The following is a 23,261-nucleotide window of genomic DNA, read 5'->3' as shown; positions in this document are numbered from 1 at the left end:
ATTGGTCCAGATATATCATGAATATTATTAAATATTGCATTTGAAAGAATACTGTAGTATAATCAATAATATATTCATTGAAAATATACTTTTTTCCTAAAAACTGCTTGCTTAATCATCTTGCATAAAAAATAGTACAGAATGGTTAGGTTAGAAATATTCCTAAAGTGGAAGATTCTCTGTCCCTCTGCAATGATCTCAGGGGTTCTTGGTGCTGGGAAGCAACGTAATAGTCTAAGGAGTTAGGAGATGGGCCCACAGTGAGAGCAGCTGGCCAGGGGAAGCAGAGGAGGGGTTGACGCTTTGTACCTTATCTTCGATGTGATGAGAGGGGGCTCCATTCATTAATTAAGTCACCAAAAAGAAGATGGAAAGGCACGTGCTTGAACCCAGATTTCCCCCAGTCTTCTTTTGCTCTGAGACAGCTTTAGATTAGGACACAAGAGAAGAGGGAAACTTGGTCTGTTTCTTATATGGGAACAAAAGGAAGCCTCACATTTCTCTGAGTCTTTGGTGATAAACATGGAGCAGAGCCTCTAAACAAAGGATAGACAGCACCCTGGCTGTCTTAAAGTTACAGCCTAGAAGTCGGTGCTGCGCCAGTGCTTGGACTCTGGACGCACAGGCCTTGGCAAATGATTTCCACCTGCACACAGCCTCCCCAGGTATGATTAGCTTGCCTCTTCCACTCCCTGCTATACTGAGTGCTTTGCCTACCTTCACGTTCAGAGCTGCTTCTGCTGCGTTTTGTTTTGTTTGTTTGTTTTGGTTTGGTTTTGCGGTACACAGGCCTCTCACTGCTGTGGCCTCTCCCGCTGAGGAGCACAGGCTCCAGACGCGCAGGCTGAGCGGCCATGGCTCACGGGCCCAGCCGCTCCGTGGCATGTGGGACCCTCCCAACCACTGCACCACCAGGGAAGCCCTCTGCTGCTTTTTGCTACTAGAGATTACACTTTCCTCATAAACCCAGGTCAGAAGAGCACATTCATTGCAGCGCCCATGGTCATGTCCCGGTGACTGTGTCTTGGCTCATAGGAAATTTGGGGTAGTGAAGCCTGAACATTGTGAGCTAGATGGGGCAGTTCCAGGAAATTTTTTTGGCATTTGGAGTCCTTCCTGGTACTATCAACACCCAGTTTGTTCTTCATGTAAGGTACAATTCTGCAGGGAGTGAAAATACTTTCACTTTACATAGCATCATTTGGTGGAGACAAATGCCAATTACCATGTAGTCAATGCCGTGTCTGAGGACGTGTGACTCATATCTGCTTGATCTTCATAAAAGCCTTGGGAAGTTGGAAATTAATAGGCAAGCAAGACAAAGCTCAAGGATAATAGATAACTTCCCAGTCACGGAGCCAGTGGGTGGAAGACTTAGCAATCAGCCTCTTGTCTGTCTGATTACGGAGCCTGTGATTTTTCTATTAGGAAGCAGAAACTCAGATTTAACACCAGGAGGCTAAGTTGAAGTCTCATTTAAGTATTCTTTTACGGTATTTCATCTTGCTGATAATTCCTTTAAATATCTGAAACAATTACGGCTAAATGTATTAAACTTGAGACTAATATATAGCAGAACATTTTCTAAGCCAAATATGCTTGGGGAATGCGGGGATCAGTTAAGGTCATTGTGGAAATAAACTAGACCCTCCTTTTTTCTTTGTCATTTTCTCCCGAAATATTCTTTGCCCATTGTTATCCATTTGATCTCAGCCATCTGGTTCTGCAGCCAGCAAAGGAAAATGTCAAATTCAACAAAATGAATAGTACTGCTTGAGTTGAATCATAATTTAACTTTTTTTCTCTACCCTACAGGATACTGAAACAGTAACATAACTTAATAGTACTTCCTAAGTTATTATCAATTTCCTACAAACAATGCCATTTCCTCAAAATGGAAAGGCAAGCATTAGGGCTGAGAGTCAAATATTCTGCCCTAATGGCCAATGACGTCTAAATTTGAGAGTTAACATTCACTTAATTGCTGAAGCAGTCATGCTAAGTGCATAGTCTGACACATCATCAGGTGTTAAAAAAAGATAATTTCTGAGGGGAAAAAAAACCCATCTATAAAACCAAGAGACAGTACTCTGCTAAAATTATCATCCACCTCTCCTTAAAATCTTCATTTGATCAGGTTGGCGCAGTGGCTTGGGGAATACCGCTTAACAGAGGAGTGTATTCCTTGTACTTTTTTTTTTTTTTGCGGTACGCGGGCCTCTCACTGTTGTGGCCTCTCCCGTTGCGGAGCACAGGCTCCGGACACGCAGGCTCAGCGGCCATGGCTCACAGGCCCAGCCGCTCCGTGGCATGTGGGATCTTCCCGGACCGGGGCATGAACCTGCACCCCCTGCATCGGCAGGCAGACTCTCAACCACTGCGCCACCAGGGAAGCCCTCCTTGTACTTTTTGAAGGGAAGAGGTGTGCTGGTTATTCCATTTGCTTCTCCTCTCATCACATAGCCATTCTGCATCCTTCTGTTAGCTTCCTTTGTCCTGTGGCTTCCAGGTGGGTTTTGCTAATGGAAGGCGTCAGAGGGCAGAGGAAGAGGGAGATCAGAGTCTCTTCAGCTCCTCCCTCCCTTGCAGTGCAGTTGGTTCTCCAAGTGGCCCCTAGGCTCCTACTGGCTTCTGGTAACACTGGCTCCTCCCCTGAGACCTGCAGGCTGAAGGGAGAGAACGGTCCTTCCTCTTGTTAGGCTCTGGGTGCCCCTCGCTCGCCTGTTGGTCACGTAACATGCCTGCTCATTTGGCAATACTCTCTTTATTAACACCTCTTCAGATGAATCATTGGAGCGCAGTTCTGTTGCCTGCCAGGACCCTGAGCTGGAGGTGGGAAGAAATTAGTAGATACGCCTGACGTAATTCTGGTTCTTCTAGGCTGCATGGCCCTAAACAATCTACCTGGATTCCTTGTGCTTCATTTTCATTGTCTGTAACATGAGAGTCATAACGGCACCCGCTCCACAAGTGCTTAACTCAGTAAGGCATAGGCCATAAAGGTTACTATTAATTAGCTTGGATGAAGAAAGGGTTGAAATGCTTGTTCTCCTGGTTTGAGTTAATGCAAGCGTGGTCCGTATTAACCCAGTATATGACCTCCTGGGAATGTTGCCTGTTGGTAAAATAACTGCTAATATCTGTACCTGAACATTGAGATACAGTCAGGCTGATAGTTTCAAAAGAGATGGTTTGATTCTGGTTTTTGCAACTCATGATATGTTCCTTGAATCTCCGAACTTTTCTTTTCTTTTTCCCTAATGCCCTACTGTGGGTTATCTTAGAAAAGTCTGTTGGTAGCTCCTAGAAACAAGCTTGGTGAACTCCAGTTCACATACACAAGTTATATTCTCCAAACTCTTAGTAATAACATGATAACAGCAACAGAGCCAATGCATGTGTGGCTAGGAAACAAAACTATGCCTAGCAGTCCAGTCTGTCTTATTTGGAGGAAGCACTATATAGCTTATATGCTAGCAAAGGGACTAACAGGAAAATGGGATTTAGTCCCCAGTTTATGAGAAATTCTGTGTGTGATCCTGTGCCTACTTAGCCCTCTAAACCCCAGCTTCATCACCCAGAGCTTGTTGGGCCAGGAGATCTCCGATCCATTGTTCCCACTCAGGTTCCCACTCAGCTTGGGGGGGGGGGCAAGAAGAGATTTAGAAAAGCAAGGAATTCCAGCCGTATGCTGTAGGAGGGAAAGTAGGTGAGGTCCAGGTTTCTTGCTTGCCTTTTTTTTAGGCCAAACGAAGATTGAGACACAGTCACAAGGGAGCATAACCATGGGTTAGCAAACTCACAGTTATGTCGCAAAGACACGAGGCTACAGAAATCTGGTTTGTTTTCCTAGATGCCTCACCAAGTGCTAGCAGATAGGTATGAGAAGGCCAAACAGTGTCTCCAATGGGTTTTCCTTCCCTCTCCCACTCCCTATTTCAGCTCCTTCCCGCATCTTCTCCTTTCCTTTTGTGGACCTCTGCCTATCCCATTAGCATCAGGTGGAAGTGGAAAACTGTGCTGTGCCCTCTTGATTTGCTGCTGGAAGGAACTGCTTTTTTCCAGAGGCAAAGGGGCTAAGAGAAAACATTTGGCAACCAGTCGTCTTTGTCTTTATTCTACTGTGATGGTGATAAATTGTTTCCCTTTGGCCCTGCCTCACGCATGGGCAGGGCTGGGGGCTCTCTCGCTCTTCTGAGTACATTTGCTTCTTCATTCTTTTCCTTGACGTTTTTGTTTGTTGGCTTATTTTCTGTAATGTGGCATGGTAAGAGTCGTTTAGGGTGAATGCAATGAGGATGGTTTTTTTATCAACATCATTGATAAAATGTTCTTGAGACACTGAATGTAGAATACGGGGCTAGGCCCGGATGTATAAGATACGCTTCCTCTTCCAGAGGATTATAATCTACCTGGGAAGCAGGACCTAAATCAGTAATAAAATTTAATTCAAGTTCATACAAGGTGGAAAGTGAAAAGAGCAGAGGCAGGGCAGTCACATACCTTGGTCATTGCCAGGTGCTCAGTCCCTGGGATTTGTCTTACAAGAGGTGCATCTTGGACCATCCTAACACCCCTTGAGAAAGGATGGTCCCCATTTTATAGATAAGGAAAATGAAATCAGAGAGGAGAGATGGCCCCCCACAGGATGTGATGTGCCAGATTCCATCATCCACTCTATGAGGGGAAAAGTAAGCGGGTTAAACAATAGGAATTCAAGGAATTCAAGTATTTATTGAGACCCAGGGTCCAGCAGTGATTCCCAAAGTGTGGTCCCCAGACCAGTGGCATCAGCATCCCATGGGCACTTGTCAGGAAGGCACATTCTCAGACCCCACCCAAACCTACTGAATCAGAACCTCTGGGGGTTGGAGCCCAGCAATATGTGTGTTTTAACTTGGTCACTTTAACCAGGTTATTCAGAGACAGGAAAATGTTGAGAACCATTGACCAGGGAAAAGAGTTCCAGCTGGGCGGGGAAGCAGGCACTCAAACATGGAGACAAGAGGATGAGGCAGGACTAAGTGGCAAACCTTGAGAATCCAAAGCTCCAAGAAGGCAGCATACACTCCTTGCTGGGAAGGATGGCCCTGGTTTAGCACACTCTCAGCAAAGCCTGGTGTCCTGCCACGGACAGAACCTGAGGCCTTCGCTGGTTCTCTTAGACCCAGCGTATTTGCATCATCGCATTACATTGAAGTCAGCAGGCAACAAAGGTTGTGACTATCTTAAAATGCTCATGCTCTATTTGGGTGCTTATAAAGCATTTAACCATGATGAAATGTGAGTTTTACTCTTGCAGGCCTTGGGTGGAAGACCATTTGTCCTTCAATTTTACTTTTACTCTAATTATTGTGAAATAGGATTTAAGTGTGGACCATATACTCTGATTCCAGCTAAAAAGATAAGCACATTTGTATTTGTGTGGACAAGCCTGTAGATTTCTAATTGTTGTCTCAACCCAGATAAAAGCAACACTTTTAAATAACAGTTCCCCGCGTGGTGAGATTAAAGATTGTTCTTATTGCTGTTAACAAGGATAATCATGTGTTGATAACGCAGATGAACAGAAAGTATCTCTTTATTGTTGCTTAGAGTTGTGACATTATCTGGTGCCCAGCAGCTTTACTTTGGGGCCATCTGTCAGAAAACTGATAAAGAGACAGCGAACAAGGGAATCAGGAGTTATGTTCCCTGAACCCTATGATGAGAACTTTACAAATGTTTATCCCCATATTTTCTCCTTGGAAAACATTAGTTATGGATAGAATACGTACATTTATACCAAGTTCAGTTGTGGGTTTTTTGTTTTTGTTTTTGAGCTATACATTATATAATTTAGAATCACTCACTCTTTGGTTGTAATAAAATGTAAGCAAGTTGACTTTTAAACTTTTTTGGCATCTTGAGATTGAGAACGGACTGATGTGTCTACTGGACTGCAAGGAAAAAATCAGAAGAAACTAAATCCTGAAATCAATTAGAGCTTGGCATTTTGCATATATATGTTCAAAGGACGTGTGTCCACAATGTACCAGAAAACATCATGCTGGTGCTTCAGTTTCTTCACAGCCCAGTGTACATCCACTGTACAGCCCAGTGTACATCTCAGTGTACAGTCCAGTGTACAGTATAGTGTATGGTCCAGGGTACATTCCAGTATATAGTTACAGTCCAGGGTATATTCCAGTGTACAGTGTATAGTGTACAGTCCAGTGCATATCGCGTGTATAGTGTACATCTCGTGTGCAGTCCAAGGGCACATCTGGTGTACAGTCCAAGTGCAGTCTGGCGTATAGTCCAGTGCACATCTGTGCACATCTGGTGTGCAGTCCAGTGTATGTCCAGTGTCCCATCCATCGTACAGCCCAGTGTACACCCAGGGTACGTCGTGTACCATCCAGAGTACATTCCAGTGTACGTCCAGTGTACAGCCCAGTGTACAGCCCAGTGTACGTCCAGTGTACATCCAGTGTGCAGCCTAATGTACAGTCCAGTGTCTGTGCCTGTCTTCTCCATGTTCATAAAATCCTATGAATGGCTTTTACAGTCATTCTTACAAGAAATGTCAAAGAACAAATAGTCAATAGGTTTGAAGAAGGAAGGATAAAAGGAACAAAATTTAAATGAACTGAAAATTGGATTGCTTGACATTGAATTCAGGTCAGTGGTATACCAGAGCTCTCTTGTTCTGGCCCACACGAGCAACATTCAAAACATCAGGCATTTTGCCAGCTGATTGATTGTTAAGCCCTTTATAGCTTGAAATTGGCCACAGTGGGAATAGTTACACCAGGGAAATCAGCAAGCACTACAAATCAGGGCTTTTGTTTATCAGAGAGTTCATGTTCTAGTGGACAACGGACATTCATGACTATGGTACAAACTCATCCAACATGTGATGGCACTAAAACTCCTAGATGCCAGCGTCTGGCAGTTCACATCCTGAGTATTTCCCCAGTGTGTCCCTTCTCTGTCATCCTACCATCTCTGCCTTAGTTCCTGTCTTTACTGTCTCTGCCCTAGATTATTGCTCTTGCCTCCCAGCAGACTTTACCAGTGGAACAGTGTTATTGTTAAATCTACCACTAGAATAAAGTTTAGTTAAGAACCCTGGCAGTCTGGAATTGAAGAAAAGCAGATAGTTATCTTTGACTATTGGGAAAAATAACGTATAACACTTTCCTATATAAACAGAGCACTTCTGATTGACTCTAAAGTAAGTGGTTTTTGGTTTTTTATGTTTTTTTCTGTTTTGATGTGGGTTTCTACAGATTGAATCTATGACCATAGAACTTACTTTCAAAATAGTTTGGCCAGGGACTTCCCTGATGGTCCAGTGGTTGGGACTTCGCCTTCCAATGCAGAGGGTACAGGTTCGATCCCTGGTTGGGGAGCTAAGATCCCACATGCCTCCCTGCCAAAAAACCAAAACATAAACCAGAAGCAATATTGTAACAAATTCAATAAAGACTTTAAAAATGGTTCACATCCAAAAAAATCTTAAAAAACAAAAAAGTTGGCCAGGGCTAGGTTCCAGTGACAGTAATATGATCACAATGGTATTGACCCCATGACCTTTGACCTCACGATTGTCCTGTTCTAGCCAGCTGATCAAAAGCAATTCGTCAGTGAAAACAGCCACCAGAGGGAATGCTACTGTGGGGAATGATTAGACCCATCTTTGTCTTGACTTTGCCCCGAGCTGAGTCTGGGGAAAGAACTCCTCCAAGTTGCCTCAGCAACAATTCGCTGTCACCCAGCCTGGTGTGAGCACATCCGTAATTAACACTGGTAGATGTGCAGAAAGGCAGGAATGCCGCATTATCTTCTAAGCCACATGGCCTCATTAATAAAGTAAAACGTTTGTGAGGCTCAGGCAGGTTTTCTCCCTCTGGGCTGTGGAAGCTCTCTGGCTGTCAGCACAGCACTCAGGGCCAGGAAAGTTCAGAGAATTACTTCAATAATATGACAGCCTCGTCCTTTTAAAATGGAATTCAATGCCGGCTTCCCTCAGAGGCATTCATTGAAATTCCATGCATGAGCCATTCCTGTAGTCACTTAACAATGTCTCTCATGTTTGCCCTGATTTAAAAAAAAAGAAAGAGAGAAAGAAAACCGACTTTGTAGTTGCGATAACATGGATCTGGATGGTCTAATTACATGAAGAGGCCCCGAGCCTGCAGTAATAGGATGGTTCATCTGATGTGTACGGCCATTAGAAACTGACCCACGCGTGGACGTTCAAGAGGGACAGTAAAGAGGCTTTTAAGAATTACACTCTGTGCAGTAGGAAAGCTAATGAGCAAAAGACCAAGTAGGAAGGAAAACTACTGCTTCAGGAAGTGTAGTTCCATTTACGGCCTGTGACAGCTGTCCTCAAGTTCATATGGATGACTGGGCTTCCCTCTATTCCCATGCAGCCCCCCCATGGCTCATTCTGCATCTTGTTTTTCAGGAATGAAACCACTGAATAATAAACGGTGAGGAAGAGAAAGGGGATGGATGCAGAGTCTGCCAGTAAATAAGATGCAGGCAGACACACAAAGATGAAAGAAGTCATAATGGGCTTCAAGAGCCCCCAAAAAAGCAATTTTTTATACTTCTCTTTTTGACTTTTTTATGCTATTTTACTTCATATATTAAGAAGAAAACAGTATCTTATTATGATGTCCAGGCTAGATATTTTTATCCTAGATCTTAATTTTTGGACACGTTTGAAAACAAGTGTCTTCGGATGCAGTCTGTACGGCTTTCTTGTTTTAAAAGTCCTACGTGGCATTTCAGGTCACATAATTTGGGAGGTTGACGTAGAGGCAAAATGCTTCAAAAGATACACACCTTGCTTTTCAAAGTGGACCCCCCTTCACCTACACTGTCACACCAGGGAGTCAGCACGTAGGAGTAAGAGTGGGACAGTGTCTGTAAAGGCCAGTGAAATCAGATGCCTCCTTAGTCCCAGAGGACACCCTGGTTCTGGGAGGCCTCAACGTCAGTGGAACTGTCGAGGGCATCTTCCATTCTACCTGAGGTGGGCGAGGGGCTATCAGTACCCCAGATCCACTTTCTGAAGCATAAGGTGGTGGTTCCTCTTTCAGGAAACCATAGCAATATCGTGATACCATAGGATACATCTGTTCCCCCAGTCAAGCCTACTTTGAGCACCAAGGTGCTGTAGGTAGATGAGGCCAGAAAGGACCCCTGTCTTAAAGACAGTGCCTTCATAATGAAGTAAAACTGGGGAACAGATCCGTAGTATTCACAGAATTAGAACACTGATGAGAGCAGTCTGTAGACTCCAAAAGTACAGCCGCCTCTAAGTGCCCTGGGGGATTTTGATTTCTCTGACATCCTAGGCTGTTTCGCAGAGTTTCTGTGTATCGTCCCTCTCTTACCCACTTTTATCTTTCAAATACTACAGATACTATTTTTGTTTCCAAAGGTCAAGTGACTTTCCTAGGGGCAGCAAGTTGCCTGGTGCAAATAACAGAACTGATGTTACACTGAATGTGCAAATAAGTTATTTTTACCTTATATTTTGAGAAAACAATCCAGAGTAAATATACCGAGTCTTCAAAGACTGTGAGGAGAAGCGTTATTTGAACCGGTCTTAGTAATTGAAAACTGTAGTTTCCACTGATTAGAAACTAATTAAGTAAATGAAGGGACTAGAATCCATTTGACCCTACTCCAACCTGACTGCCTGTCTAGTGTCCAAGTATCTGAGTAACAAACCTTTAAAATGTTATTACGTGGTCTGAGTTGATTTTGTCGGGCAATTATGCTTTACCTTTTTTTTTTTTCCTTTGATATCAGCAAGATCTTGTTCAACAGACTATGGATCATAACTCTTGTCCTCTTTACTTAATTAACTATTGAGAAAACAATTAATGCAATGAATAGCCATTGAGTACCTGCCATGCTAAGGGGATTTATGTTAAGCTATGATAGCTGTCTGACCCTGACAATGTCTACATCTAAGTCACAGTTGTCTCTTTTGCAAAAGGAGTTTAATAACACTGACTGCCTCCCGGGATTCTTGTGACAATAAAGTAAAAGTGCTTAATTTACTGCTTGGATCGGAGAAAGTGATCAACAATTATAGCTTGTTAGCTCCTTTAAAATGGAAAATCCTTAAAGAAGATGAAAGTTTAGAGGAATTGATAGGAAACCAAGAAACCGAACTGGGCAGATATTAGGCAGTGGTGTGTGCAATGCATGAACTATAAAAATTCGGCAAAGGGACAAGCCAGCCCTGGATAAGCATTTTTTTTCTTTTTCATAGTCTTCACCAGCCATGCCACAACTGAACTACTGTAATTCCATCTCAATACCATGTACAAAGAACAGAATTTGAATTCAGAATCAGCTAGCTGGTTCCTTAGAAACCTGGAGAAATGCATGTATGTTGGTTCATCCAAGATAAGTCATATTTTCTATTAAGCAGATTATTAACTTTAATCATTTGAAAAGGCATTCTACCATATTAAGAATACTTAATAAACCCAACAGGAAAATTACACTGCTTGGGTGGGTTTGGGGAGGTGATGAGAACTGTCTAGCTTCTCAATTACTTTGCTCTGTAGCTATTTGCCCTCCTAACTACACCCTTCCTCATCGTCAACCTTTATAACCAACAACAACCAGGGAATCAAAACCCTGAAAATACAGGTTACGGCTTTGTCATCCATTCATTTCCAAAATGTTGGCTCTGTAACAGTGTATTCAAATAAGAGTTAAAATAATGTCAGTCACAATCATGCAATTTATAATTCCTAAATTGTAATCCCAATTAACATTCTGATTTTTCATAAATATGCTACATCCAGCGAAATGTTTCCTTGACAGAATATTAATGAATTATCCTCTGACTACAAACAGTATTCAATAACTGCTGTATTTTAGTCAAAACAATATTAAATTTTCAGATTTGTAAGCTCCAGACATTTTAAATGGTATAACTCCTCCGTCTTAGTAGAGGGCACTCATTTATTTGCTAGGAGGCATTTGTCCTTTCCTAACCTTTTTACCTTCAGAAAATAAATGATGCATGTGACTTGAAAACTGAATTAATCTCAACTGAAAAACGAATAATAAAAATAGCTAATGTCTTTATGATCACCATAGCAAGCCTACAGGGAAGTTACTTTTGCTATTTCTGTTTTGTCAGATGCATTCTATCTACTAATCCTCAATAAATGTGAAAAACTGATCATTTCACAGCTAAGAATTGACAAACTGGAACACATTTCTCATTTGAATAGATGAGATAAGCAGGTTGCCACCAGCCAGCGTTGCCACCTCTGCCTTCAGGCGAGCTGTGTCCCCGGTAGACCCTGTTAGTTCATGCTTAGGTCACTGCTATCACATTTCTATTTGTCTATTCCTGGACCGGAGCTCAGATTCACATTCCAAATAGCCTCCTGTCTCAAGGACCATTCTGCTGCCTACCTTCTGTAGCATCATGTAAAGAAAAGGAGCCCTCCAATTAAACCATTCCAGGTGTACATTTCTTGCCTGGAGAGCGCACTGAGAAATGAATGGGGTTCATGAATATAAATTGGGCTTTCCTTACACTTAAGTTTTCATTTGGAAATTGTATGGCATGATTCGCTCCCCACATAAATCTTTATTTGCCTTAAGTGTGTTTACTGTGGGAATCCCAGTGCACAGCTGGTAGCCCATTGCTATGCATGACTGACTATTAAAGTTCACAAATCATCAGGCAGAGGGGGCTTGGGGAGGGCGACATCGCAGTGTCCCTGCATCTGTGTGCTCAGCAAAGATGAATCACACCCTCCCAGGCCGTGCACCTTTACTGGGACGAGGCCACCCAACCTCACTCTTTTTCTCTCCTTGAATATTTGACAGTTGCTTCCCCTTTCTACCAAGACATTCTGTTTTCTGTATGTCTTAACAGCTCTGTTATCATCAGACTTATTTTTCCTTTCACCCCAATTTTGGTTTATAGAGCTGATGTAATAAATGAATCTTTCATAGGCCACCTCAATTTATTTTTGAACAGACTCTGTGAAACAGAGTCATTTTGAAGATGACTCGGTGAAAGGATGGAACGATTCAATAAGCAAATACATCATCTTTAGATGCAAGGCCACTGGACCTCTCCTGCCCTCCCCTCTCCCCTCCTTTCCTCTCCTCTTTGTTTACATAATAGCCGTGTGTATTCTGCAACAGGACCATTGAGGCCAACTGGGCTTTCACCAGAAGACCAAATATAAGTCAGACTCTTAGAAGACATTTCTCTCATTTTCAACCTGTACTTTGAATCTTCAGCCAGAAATAAGGCACCATTACACACACCTGGAAGTGTGTTCATATTGCCTGCTCTTGTTATATAACTAGGAAATGGTAAGGAAGGCTGTGGTCATAAATTTTCTATAGTCATGCCAAGTTATTTTTTTAACATATATAACAATTCATATGACAGTGAATTTGACGTGGCTAGGAGTAATGTCATAATAATAGTAAAACAGCAACAGAATTTTTTTAGGGCCAACGGGTATATGAATAAGAGTGGTAGATCTAGACAATGGGAAATCATAGAAAACAGTTTTTTACAATTAATGTTTAATTTCTCCCTGCATATGAGGCATTCTGGGAGGTAGTAAGGGCCATGACATGGCCTAAAGTCACATTTCTTGTCCCCCAAGTCTGATGATTTTTCCATACTGTATAAACTGCCGCAAAGCATATGTAAGGGAGGCTTTGACTGTGTTACCCCAGCACAATGTAACTGGAGGAAAGGTGGTCAGGACCCTCACTTATATTCTTAATATGTGGTGTCTTTGCGAGAATGCAGAATAACCTAGTAAGGAAAACCATTATGACGGTGGAGTAGGGAGAGTAATGTGAACGTGAAAAAAATGGGACACATAAAGGAGGTCAAAGGATGACTTTCGAGATTACACACCTGCTCCACTTACCAATCAGTGCAGGCACAGTCCAGGCCTCCCAACTCGGCTCATCCCCAAGTTTGCTCTCTCGGGTGTTCCAAACTGACCACACCTTATTTCCATCTCCTTAGATGAATAGAGTTTAACTCAGTGACTATCTGCAAGACACGTTTCCACAGTATTTCTAAGATGAGTGAAAACATTTTTTCAGAGCAAAAGAGAGCGAAGTACTGTCTGTTTAAAATTACATTATAGGGCTTCCCTGGTGGCGCAGTGGTTGAGAATCTGCCTGCCTTTGCAGGGGACACGGGTTCGAGCCCTGGTCTGGGAAGATCCCACATGCCGCGGAGCAGCTAGGCCCGTGAGCCACAACTACTGAGCCTGCATGTCTGGAGCCTGTGCTCCGCAACAAGAGAGGCCGCGATAGTTAGAGGCCCGCGCACCGCGATGAAGAGTGGCCCCCACTTGCCGCAACTAGAGAAAGCCCTTGCACAGAAACGAAGACCCAACCCAGCCAAAAATAAATAAATAAATAAATAAAAATAAAAAAATAATAAAGGAATTCCCTTTAAAAAAATTTAAAATTACATTATAGTCTTTATGTAATTTTACCCTTTCTCAGTTAAAACTCTCACATGCACTCAAAACGAGGTCTATTTATAAGCAATGTGGATTGATTAGGAATCTTTTACCCTTTGTTTCAATTTTTAAAATCTGGTTGTAAAACAGTGTCTGCGTTAAGAAAATCTAGGATTGTAAAGACTTTCTCGCAGGGAATTATATTAAGACAGCAGTTCCACTGATTTCCAGACACTCAGTAAATAGTCTGAGCTCTGGAAGGACCTTATTTTACAGCATGACGTAAATCTGTCTTATTTCTCTTATCACCATGTCATTTTCACCTACATTACAACTTTCTTCCCAATATTTGTAAGAACAGTTCACAGCCTTCATTCAAGAATGCATTTTAAACCACATCTTGTAGTAGGGATTAAGATAATTAGAATAAATCCTGGTCCACTTAAAAAAGAAGGAAAAGAAAACCTACCAACTGACCCATCCAGCAGGTCATAAACACATACCTTCTTTACATGTTGTACTCTGCATTATCTATGATATGTACATGATCCCTCATGGGAGTGTTTTGCCAGAACGTTTTCTTGGGAGCTAGTGGTAGCACAGAATAAAAGCATGACACACCTGCTGTTGTTACCTTTTGTCTAAGTCAATGAACGTTGAATTATGTAGAGTAGGGAGTCATTTTGTTCACTAGGGTATGGAAAACAGAATGCATCCTAAGTTAACAGGCTGTTTGGTGATCTCTGTGTGAAGTGAGGTGATGCAGAAAAGCGAGAGGGTAAGAGAATGAATCAAATTAATTAGGAAAAAACTTGATAATGTGTGACTTCTCCAAATATCATTGAAACCAAAGCAAAAGATAGATCTGAAAGGTTTAATTTACAGCAGTCAACCGATGTCAATACAGGTTCCGGTCTTTGCATCATGAAGAATTTACCACTGTCACAACCTGCTGATTGGACCACTCTTAAGGATGGAAGTATCAGTGAATTTTTTGGAGTCATACCCTTGTCCGCCCTAAGAAGCAAAACATGCGTTATTAGGAAATACACACTCCTGATACAGAGATTGAAAGGTCTGCAGGTTGCCTGGTGAAGAAGTGCTCTCATCCCATACAATATCATCATTGTTCTTCTTGGTACAACCAGTTCAAATGGTGTTCTTTCTTCACAGGTTACCAGCCGCTCTTGTCTGGTCAACAGGGGTTCCAAGGCCTCGTGGGGGTACAGCAGCCGCCTCAGAGTCAGGGCATGATGAGCAGCCACCAGGGAACTCCAGTGCAAAGCGTGATGCTCTCCTACCCAACCGTGTCTAATTATCAGGTGCATATCCGTAACTTGGAAAATCGTGTTTTATAAAGCAGCACTTGCCTAAGTACAGGCTGTGGGTATGTCCCCACATCGGCTGGTTGGCTGGGTGGTAGGTGCTAGGCCCAGCCAGTGCTGACGGCTGATTTTGAGTCAAGATTATAATAGACAAGCAGAAAATGGGAAATGTATACTTCTGTAGCTACTGTGGCTTTTGAATGCCCTGCTAAGTGTGATTCCATACAGACTTTGTATTCATGGAAGAAAATTCTTTAAAGTTCTATTCATGAAGACCTTCGGGCATTCTGTTGAAATTGTACTTACTGGGAGAAAGTCCTCACAGCAAATTTTCATTTGTTTTTGGTCACACTCAAAGAAACTTCATTTCACCACAAATTTATCTTATAAGGGATTTTAAAATGGCATCTCAAGATTCATTTAAAGGGCATTTATTGGACCTGACAGCTGCATTTTCCAGACTAAACCCACACTGGGTATTTAAAAAGTGTCATGCCCCCTTCTGTAATGTATATCCTGAAATACCCTGGCAGGGGGCAGGGGGTAGTGAAGGGTTGGTGAAACACTTTAATCATTAAATTTAGCTGCATCAGGTACTTCTGGCCCTGGAGAACTTATCCTCGGTCCTCCTGCCCTGACAATCCTTGTTCACACTGCATCAGTTTCTACCTCCAACTGGATAGGAGATGTTCTCTGAAGCTGCAGGTTGAGAGTGAGCTGGTGTTCCTGGGACAGAATCCCCTTTTACTATCGATGGCTCCAGACCACTTTGTGTAAAACCGGAATGGGAGCATGGCTTTTCAAAACTGAGAGAAATCCAGAGTGGGAGGTCCAGATGGCAGTCCCTGGAGGGCCAGGAGAGAGGAAGGAAGGAGGCTCAGAACTAACATCTCCTGAGCATGTACTTCTAGCCAGATGTGTCCCAAGAGCTGTACACCCCAGCAGTCCTTTCAGGGGCACTTTGAAGGAGGTTACATTATGCAGATGGACTCAGAGAAACAGAGAGGTTAAGTGACTTGCCCAATGTGAAACAGCTGATAAAAGGGAGAGCTGGGATACCAACCTAAAAGCATGACTGTTTTTGATGACACCACTGTAGCTCATGGGACACCCCAAAATAACCTCTTCATACAGGCTTCTGTCTTGTGTCTTCCTACAGGTGCCAATGACCCAGGGTTCTCAAGGACTGCCTCAGCAGTCATACCAACAGCCAATCATGCTACCTAACCAGGCAGGCCAAGGGTCCCTCCCAGCCACTGGAATGCCTGTGTACTGTAACGTCACACCGCCGACCCCTCAGAACAACCTTAGGCTGATGGGCCCTCACTGTCCCTCCAGCACTGTCCCCGTGATGTCAGCCAGCTGCAGGACCAACTGTGCCAGTATGAGCAATGCTGGGTGGCAGGTCAAGTTCTGAGCACTCTGGCCATGGTACATGTCTTCAGATACTACTCATGGCCTTTAAGGGAGGAAGAGCAAGGTGCGAAAACTCACTGAGGACTTAAGTATTCACTCAACACCCAAATGACTGCTGCTGGTATTCTGTAAAAAACAAAACAAACAAAAAAAAAAAAACAAAGACTAATCCACACATTAGCTGGTTAATGGTGCATATTTCCGTCATGTCTGCTAGGTATGCCTTTCTAGCTTAGCTAGTGACATGAATTCATCAAGGTAAGATTTTCTCCTACCACTGAATACCACTGTGTAGATGATAATATCCCTAATTTGGATTATTAGTTTTGTACTTTGTGTTGACTTTGTGATGCTAAAAGTATTTAAAAATTATATACTGAAATCACATTGTACCAAAGCTGTAATGGAAAAGAACTGATGAATGGAAGGAATAATTTATATACACTATAGAGTTTTCTTTTTTTAATGGATATATACTGTATTGTAGTGTTTAATCAAAATAAAACTATTTGACCTTATGGAGGAAGGTCATGTTTTTACCACCAGTTTGCTTCACTCTCTGTTAAAATATATGTTGGCTTATGTGTCACTGTTATCCCTTTTGAGCACTATTTCATGAATAATGCACAGAAAAGATGTTCCAGGTGTTTGTAGATGAACTGGCATCACCTTGGTAGGCAAACACTGAACCAACTGTAGTTTCTTGTCACGAATACTGCAGGGATCCTGAAAATCAGGTAACATTCATCTCATCTGTTCACTGACTTCACATTTTTGAAATGTGTACCTTGCTTTTAGTTTTAGGCCCATTGAATGCATGTAGCTATACTTCACCAACTAGGAAAACCTGAGTATCCTTGGTAACAACAGCTCTACACCAAACTCTATACCAAACCCTGATCCACCTCCATTCAAATTCCATCACCTACCTGGAAAACGAGATACCTCTGCTTAGAGGGAGATTAAAAGAGGCACAGTCTAATTTATACTGGGTCACACAATGTAACGTACCACTAATACTGACAGTAGGTCAGTATCTCAAAGGTGCTGTTTGTCCTAATAATTGAAAACAAGGCAAAATATTGCAATTTGTTTACAAATACTCAGAACATTCACACACAAAAAAAGAAAGAAAATTAGAAGAAGGCTGTTCCTGTCTAATCCCAAAATGTTTAACTCCCTATAGATTCTGCAGGTAAGACTGATTTATGACAACCTTTGAAAAATAATATCAGAACTCTGTATACCATCTTTGGCCCTTCCAGATTTTTTTTTTTCTTTTTGCGGTACGCGGGCCTCTCACTGTTGTGGCGTCTCCCGTTGCGGAGCACAGGCTCCGGACGCGCAGGCTCAGCGGCCATGGCTCACGGACCCAGCCGCTCCGCGGCATGTGGGATCCTCCCGGTCCGGGGCACGAACCCGCGTCCCCTGCATCGGCAGGCGGACTCTCAACCACTGCGCCACCAGGGAAGCCCTCTTCCAGGAGATATTTAATACGGGACTAAAACCCCACAGCTTTCACTTTGCTATGGCAGTACAATGACTAACAGTTTTGTATTTTATACTCTTTACCTAAAAACCATTATTACTAATGAGAAGGATTTGGAAAGTATATCTGGATAATTACCATTGTTTTTCATATTATCACATTCTCTATATTAGATTTTTCCATATTCATGTTGTTTAGCTGGAGATAGAGTCAGGCAGCTAGTTAAAAACTCAACCTACCAGATTACCATTCCTTAATTTTACACTATTGTTGTATTTTTCCTTTAAAGGGGATTTTTTACACATACTATCATTAGTTTTATTCCTTGTGAAAAGTCTGTCCCATTTCCCCAAATCTCAGCCTACTGATTTCTTCATAATAAGTAAACCCTATGAAAGACGTTATAAAAAGAGGATGTTGCATTTTTTTAAATTGAGCCATTAAACCAATAGGCTGAGTAGCTTTTAAACCAAGAGCTGCTCTGAGAAGAAGCTATGTGTTTGCCTAATTAATATCTTCCCCTAATAGAAGGAGGGGGCTGACCAATATAGATTCATTTTTAAATATATTCCCCATGTAGCCCTCTGATCTTGGCAGTGATCCCAAACTCAAAGATCCAAATATGAGTCTGAATGTTTATTTTCTTTTCATACAATTCTGAGAAATTTTGAGCATTTCTTTAATGATTCTTAGAATTATTGAGCCTTCTTTCCCATGGATTTGAAACATACGTCATGCTAATAAGAATAAAGACAGACCTTCTTTCTTGTTGGCCATTCTTCTCCAAATGTGTTACACTCTTTCATATTTAGACATTTGACTTTATTGCATAAATCCCTTCGGTTACTGTTTCCAAGCTGAGGCATCTTCCTTACTTTCACTAAATATTTGTATCCAGCATTACCTTATTCCTAATTTCATGTTATGCTTACTGTCTTTTTACATTTGAATGTTCAAGGTGGTTGTGTAGAGTGCAGGTCCCCAACCCTACCGGTCCGCAGCCTGTTAGGAACCCGGGCCGCACAGCAGGAGGCTTCCCATTGCCCTCATTACCGCCTGACCATCCCCCCCAGCCCCACACCCACATCCGTGGAAAAACTGTCTTCCACGAAACTGGTCCCTGGGGCCAAAAAGGTCGGGGACTGCTGGTGTAGAAAGACAGTTGTTATTAGTGAAGCACTTCCAGAATTTAATTTACCTTCAGGAGAACATTCCGTTTTTTCCACATTAGTTAAAATTTTATTACAATCACATTTTGAAAATACATATTACATATATGTCTATAAACTTATATAGATACATACATATGCAAATATACAAATATACATGGTCATCCCTAATGATCCTCCATGTGAATGTAAAAGAAAACACAAGTGACTTACGCATTCATTTATTCAGCAAACTTTTATTGCATACTTCATTATATCCTAATTATGTGGCACAATTTAAAATAAAAGTGCAAATAAATTTCACGCCCATAGATTTATTCTTGTAAGTTTTATCATACATTTGGATACTCTGTGATAGTTGTAACTAAATGTGCTAACTAGGATACCGATGAATTTCAGCCATAATTATTTTATTGTTTTAATATCGTTCCCCAGGATGTGGGGTAGGATAAGACAGTGTGTTATATAATATTATGTAAATGGATTTATGTCATTAATTATAAGTATAGTTGGAGGATTTAGATAAAGTCGTAAATCACCATAACAAAAGAAGTGGGGTACCTCTGAGCCAGAGCAGCTTCACAAGAAAGGATGGAAGGACAAAGCAGTTCTAGCTCTTAACTCTTAGCAATTCTATTTTATGTGCAGCAAAGCTTTAGCGGCATGTATTTTCTTTTTCCCTCTTGGACAGAAACTTCTGTACGTAAGTGCCCTGTCTTAAGCTGCATCACAAGGCACAGTTTCAGGATAAAACAAATGAGACTGAACAGAACATGGAGACAGCACAGGAGGGCTGCCAAGTCTCCATCACGACATATTCTGTACCAATGAAATCGGATAAGTCCCTCTTGTTTAAAAAAAAAAATGGTGAGACATTTATCCATTCTGACTCACAAAACATTTTTTGTTTTCTGTACTTTGCTGGATGCCACTTCTACACAAGACCAGAAATCTTTGCTTCTTCCCATACTATTCTGTCCAAAACCCTCTTTACTGAGAAAGTTGTTCTCTTTAGGGCTTTGACACTGTTTTCCAATAGTTCTCAGCTGTAGTGTTTGTTTCAAGTTCAAATCTTTATCACTTGCCTTCTGTGAAGTTTTATAACCTCCGGTCTTCTCCTCCCAAAAGATCTGCCACTATTATGTGTCACCAGTGGCAAGAGCTTTTCACTCTTGGAGCTGGGTTCTCTGCTCCTCTTGGCATTGTGTACACAGTGGGGGTGAGAGGCATCTGATACTATTCTTCTGAAGAGGAAAATCATTTTCTGATTGATGTCCTAACACAGAACTGAGTCTTCTACTGGGCATGAGGTTGCTTCCTCTCAGACGATAATAACCAGCTCCCTGACTGCAGCAGCTCAGGGAATGCTCTGAAATTTGAGTTTGTTATTTGATTTGTTTTACTGCTTTATTCCATATTACTCTCAGTATTGTCATAGAAGGAGAAGCAAGAGGTCAGATACTGAGCAAATAGGAGGAGACGTAAATCTGAAGGGGGTGAGCCCTGAAACCGGATTCGATGGACAGTCAAGGAGCAAACGCAGCAGGCACTCATGATAATGTGTGTGCCACTGATGCACTGGTCAGACCGATTCAGCATCCTGTCGGAAGAGAGTCGCTTTTTGAATGTTCAAGACTTCACTCCTTTGGTGTGTGGTATATACAGAGGATGGGGGAGACATTCAGGGGTGCGGGGGAGAAGATGAGGCATAGAGTATAGAGATTCTGGAATTAAAAGTAGGACGGGGCTTCCCTGGTGGCACAGTGGTTGAGAGTCCACCTGCCGATGCAGGGGACACGGGTTCGTGCCCCGGTCCAGGAAGATCCCACATGCCGCGGAGCAGCTGGGCCCGTGAGCCATGGCCGCTGAGCCTGCGCGTCCGGAGCCTGTGCTCTGCAACGGGAGAGGCCACAACAGTGAGAGGCCCGCGTACCGCAAAAAAAAAAAAAAGTAGGGCAGCTGGGACTTCCCTGGTGGCACAGTGGTTAAGAATCCGCCTGCCAATGCAGGGGACACGGGTTCAATCCCTGGTCCTGGAAGATCCCTCATGCCATGGAGCAACTAAGCCCGTGCACCACAACTACTGAGCCTGCGCTCTAGAGCCCACAAGACACAAGTACTGAGCCTTCACACCACAACTGCTGAGCCCACATGCCACAGCTACTGAAGCCTGTGTGCTCTAGGGCCCGTGTGCTGCAACTACTGAGCCCGCATGCTGCAACTACTGAAGCCCACGTGCCTAGAGCCCGTGCTCTGCAACAAAAGCCACTGCAATGAAAAGCCTGCACACTGCAATGAAGAGTAGCCCCCACTCGCCGCAACAAAGACCCAAAGCAGCCAAAAAAAAAAGTAGGGCAGCTGATTTGAAGTTCTGAATCATGTTTCTTGCTAAAAGATCCAGCGTCCCCATAAGAATGGCCCAAGAAAACAGATCTGGTTAAATATGGGGGCAACTTAGGGCCTTATTGCTCTCTCTGTACCCCCAAAGTTTTCATTGTATTAATAGCTTGGAAACCATTGCTGTTTGCATTGCCGTAATGCTATCATAAAACACCCCCCTTCTTGTAATTCGATTCCTTTGCGTAGAGTTTGCAGCTGACTCTTCCGGGTTCTCCAGCAAGTAAGTCAGTAGGACCTCTGTCTGGGCACTTACAACATCCCCCTTTTGTATAAAATACCTCAGCTTATATAGGATTCACATTTCCTTGAAGAAACGAATGTGCGTACCATCCTATTATGGGGTGACTGGAAGAAACACCAAGCATATAATGACATCTGGGTCACTTATAGCCGTCCCATGAATTGTTTCTAAACTGATGAAAAACACAGAAGCAGGAAAACAACCTGTTTTTTTTTTTCTTTTTAAGAAACAAGACAATCACCTGTCATTTTCAAGTGTTTAAATATTTTTGTCTACAAGAAGGAGACCACATTTTCAGGTGAAATGCACGAGCCAATTTCATCGTTTTCAAAAGAGAGAGGAGTCACTTAAGGTGCTTAATGGTAATGTAATAGGGAGCAATGGCCTGAGACAGAAAAAAGCAGCAATTTAAATTGGACATTAAGAAAAATTTCACTGGAAGCAAGGGCAATTATACAATGAAATAATTTCCTAAGGGAGAAACAGTGAGGCACAATTAAAAAGAGTTGTTTAAAAGTGAGTAGATTAAAAAACACTTGCAGCTGAGGCTGCTGGAGGATCGTTTTATGATTTATTGCTTTACTCTGCCTGTGTGTCATACTCACGAGACTTCCCTGGCTCAGCTAGCTTACCTTCCATCAAGGAAGGATCTGCATGGTGCCAGAGGTCTATGATGTCTGTATTTATTTTTCTTTATGCAAAAATGTAGACAGAGCTCTAAATGGAGTATCAGTGAAAAAGGCAAGGAGAACCTAGACGGCTCTAGTTGTTCGAAAACTACTCTGTGTCAGTGTCCTAGGATATTTTACACACATGCACACCTCTCTCTCTCTCCAATCTTATTTAAACCTTCCCGCAACTAATTGGTTGACCTGTTCAAACTGGTGGCCATTAATCAGTTAGTATTACTGGCCATGAGGATACATGACACAATTATTCCTTCACACAGACATAATGCTATGCATGCAGCGTGGGGGGTAGATAAAGCATCCTTTACCTGATGTCCAACATCTTGCACTTGAATCCTAGCTCCCATGATCAAGCACCCTCAAAAACTAACCTCTGGGTCCCGTCTGTACAGGTCTCTAATCATTGCTATTCCTTTTTTTTTTTTTTTTTTTTTTTTTTTTTTTTTGCGGTACGCGGGCCTCTCACTGTTGTGGCCTCTCCCATTGCGGAGCACAGGCTCCGGATGCGCAGTCTCAGCGGCCATGGCTCATGGGCCCAGCCGCTCCGCGGCATGTAGGATGCTCCCAGACCGGGGCATGAACCCGTGTCCCCCGAATCGGCAGGCGGACTCTCAACCACTGTGCCACCAGGGAAGCCCCTGCTATTCCTTTCTTAATCTCTTTCCTCCCTTATCAGGACCAGCAATTTTTCAGCCAGTTTATGTAAGGATTTAACACTAGTTACCAGCCTACCAGCCAGGAGAGGAAGGGAGGCTGTCTGCTGAGGGGGAGAAGGGATTTCACGGTGCTTCCCAGCCCAGCGCTGGGGAGAGGCCACCTCCATGCACTCTGAAGGTCCAGAGGGGCCTGCAGAACCAACATTCCCCGGTACATATATCAAGATGCTCCCAGGCCACGTTTCGGGATTTCTGGTTTTCTTAACCAGGGCCCTGACTTTAGCACGGCAGGACTTTTCAGCTGAGCATTCAATGTCTCTGGAGCTCTGAAATTGTGAGATCTTATGTTTGCTGTTTCCTGCTCAGCTGTGTCCCCTCTTCTA

General features: G+C 42.7%; 1 protein-coding gene and 1 long non-coding RNA gene across 24 annotated transcripts in view; one reads left to right on the top strand and one right to left on the bottom strand.

The window, feature by feature from the left end:
* The window catches only part of ARPP21 (cAMP regulated phosphoprotein 21), a 181,253-nt gene extending 164,856 nt beyond the window's left edge, over positions 1 to 16,397 (top strand). For all 23 annotated transcript variants that reach the window (XM_060308035.1, XM_060308034.1, XM_060308052.1 and 20 more), the window contains 2 exons: positions 14,667 to 14,815; positions 15,978 to 16,397. In XM_060308035.1, coding sequence (XP_060164018.1) covers positions 14,667 to 14,815; positions 15,978 to 16,235 — 407 coding nt within the window. In that variant the 3' untranslated portion in view covers positions 16,236 to 16,397. The remainder of the gene's footprint in view (positions 1 to 14,666; positions 14,816 to 15,977) is intronic.
* Positions 1 to 23,261, bottom strand: part of LOC132598120 (uncharacterized) — a 120,420-nt gene that overhangs the window by 10,475 nt on the left and 86,684 nt on the right. Inside the window, exons 3-4 of the long non-coding RNA XR_009565849.1 lie at positions 12,945 to 13,072; positions 7,301 to 7,417 (exon numbers count right to left, since the gene is read on the bottom strand). This is a non-coding gene — a long non-coding RNA (uncharacterized lncRNA). The remainder of the gene's footprint in view (positions 1 to 7,300; positions 7,418 to 12,944; positions 13,073 to 23,261) is intronic.

This window comes from Globicephala melas, chromosome 11 (genome assembly GCF_963455315.2).
Source record: "Globicephala melas chromosome 11, mGloMel1.2, whole genome shotgun sequence".
Lineage (NCBI taxonomy): Eukaryota > Metazoa > Chordata > Mammalia > Artiodactyla > Delphinidae > Globicephala > Globicephala melas.
Note: the sequence above shows the minus strand (reverse complement) of the source record. Positions and strands in the feature narration are given on the sequence as shown.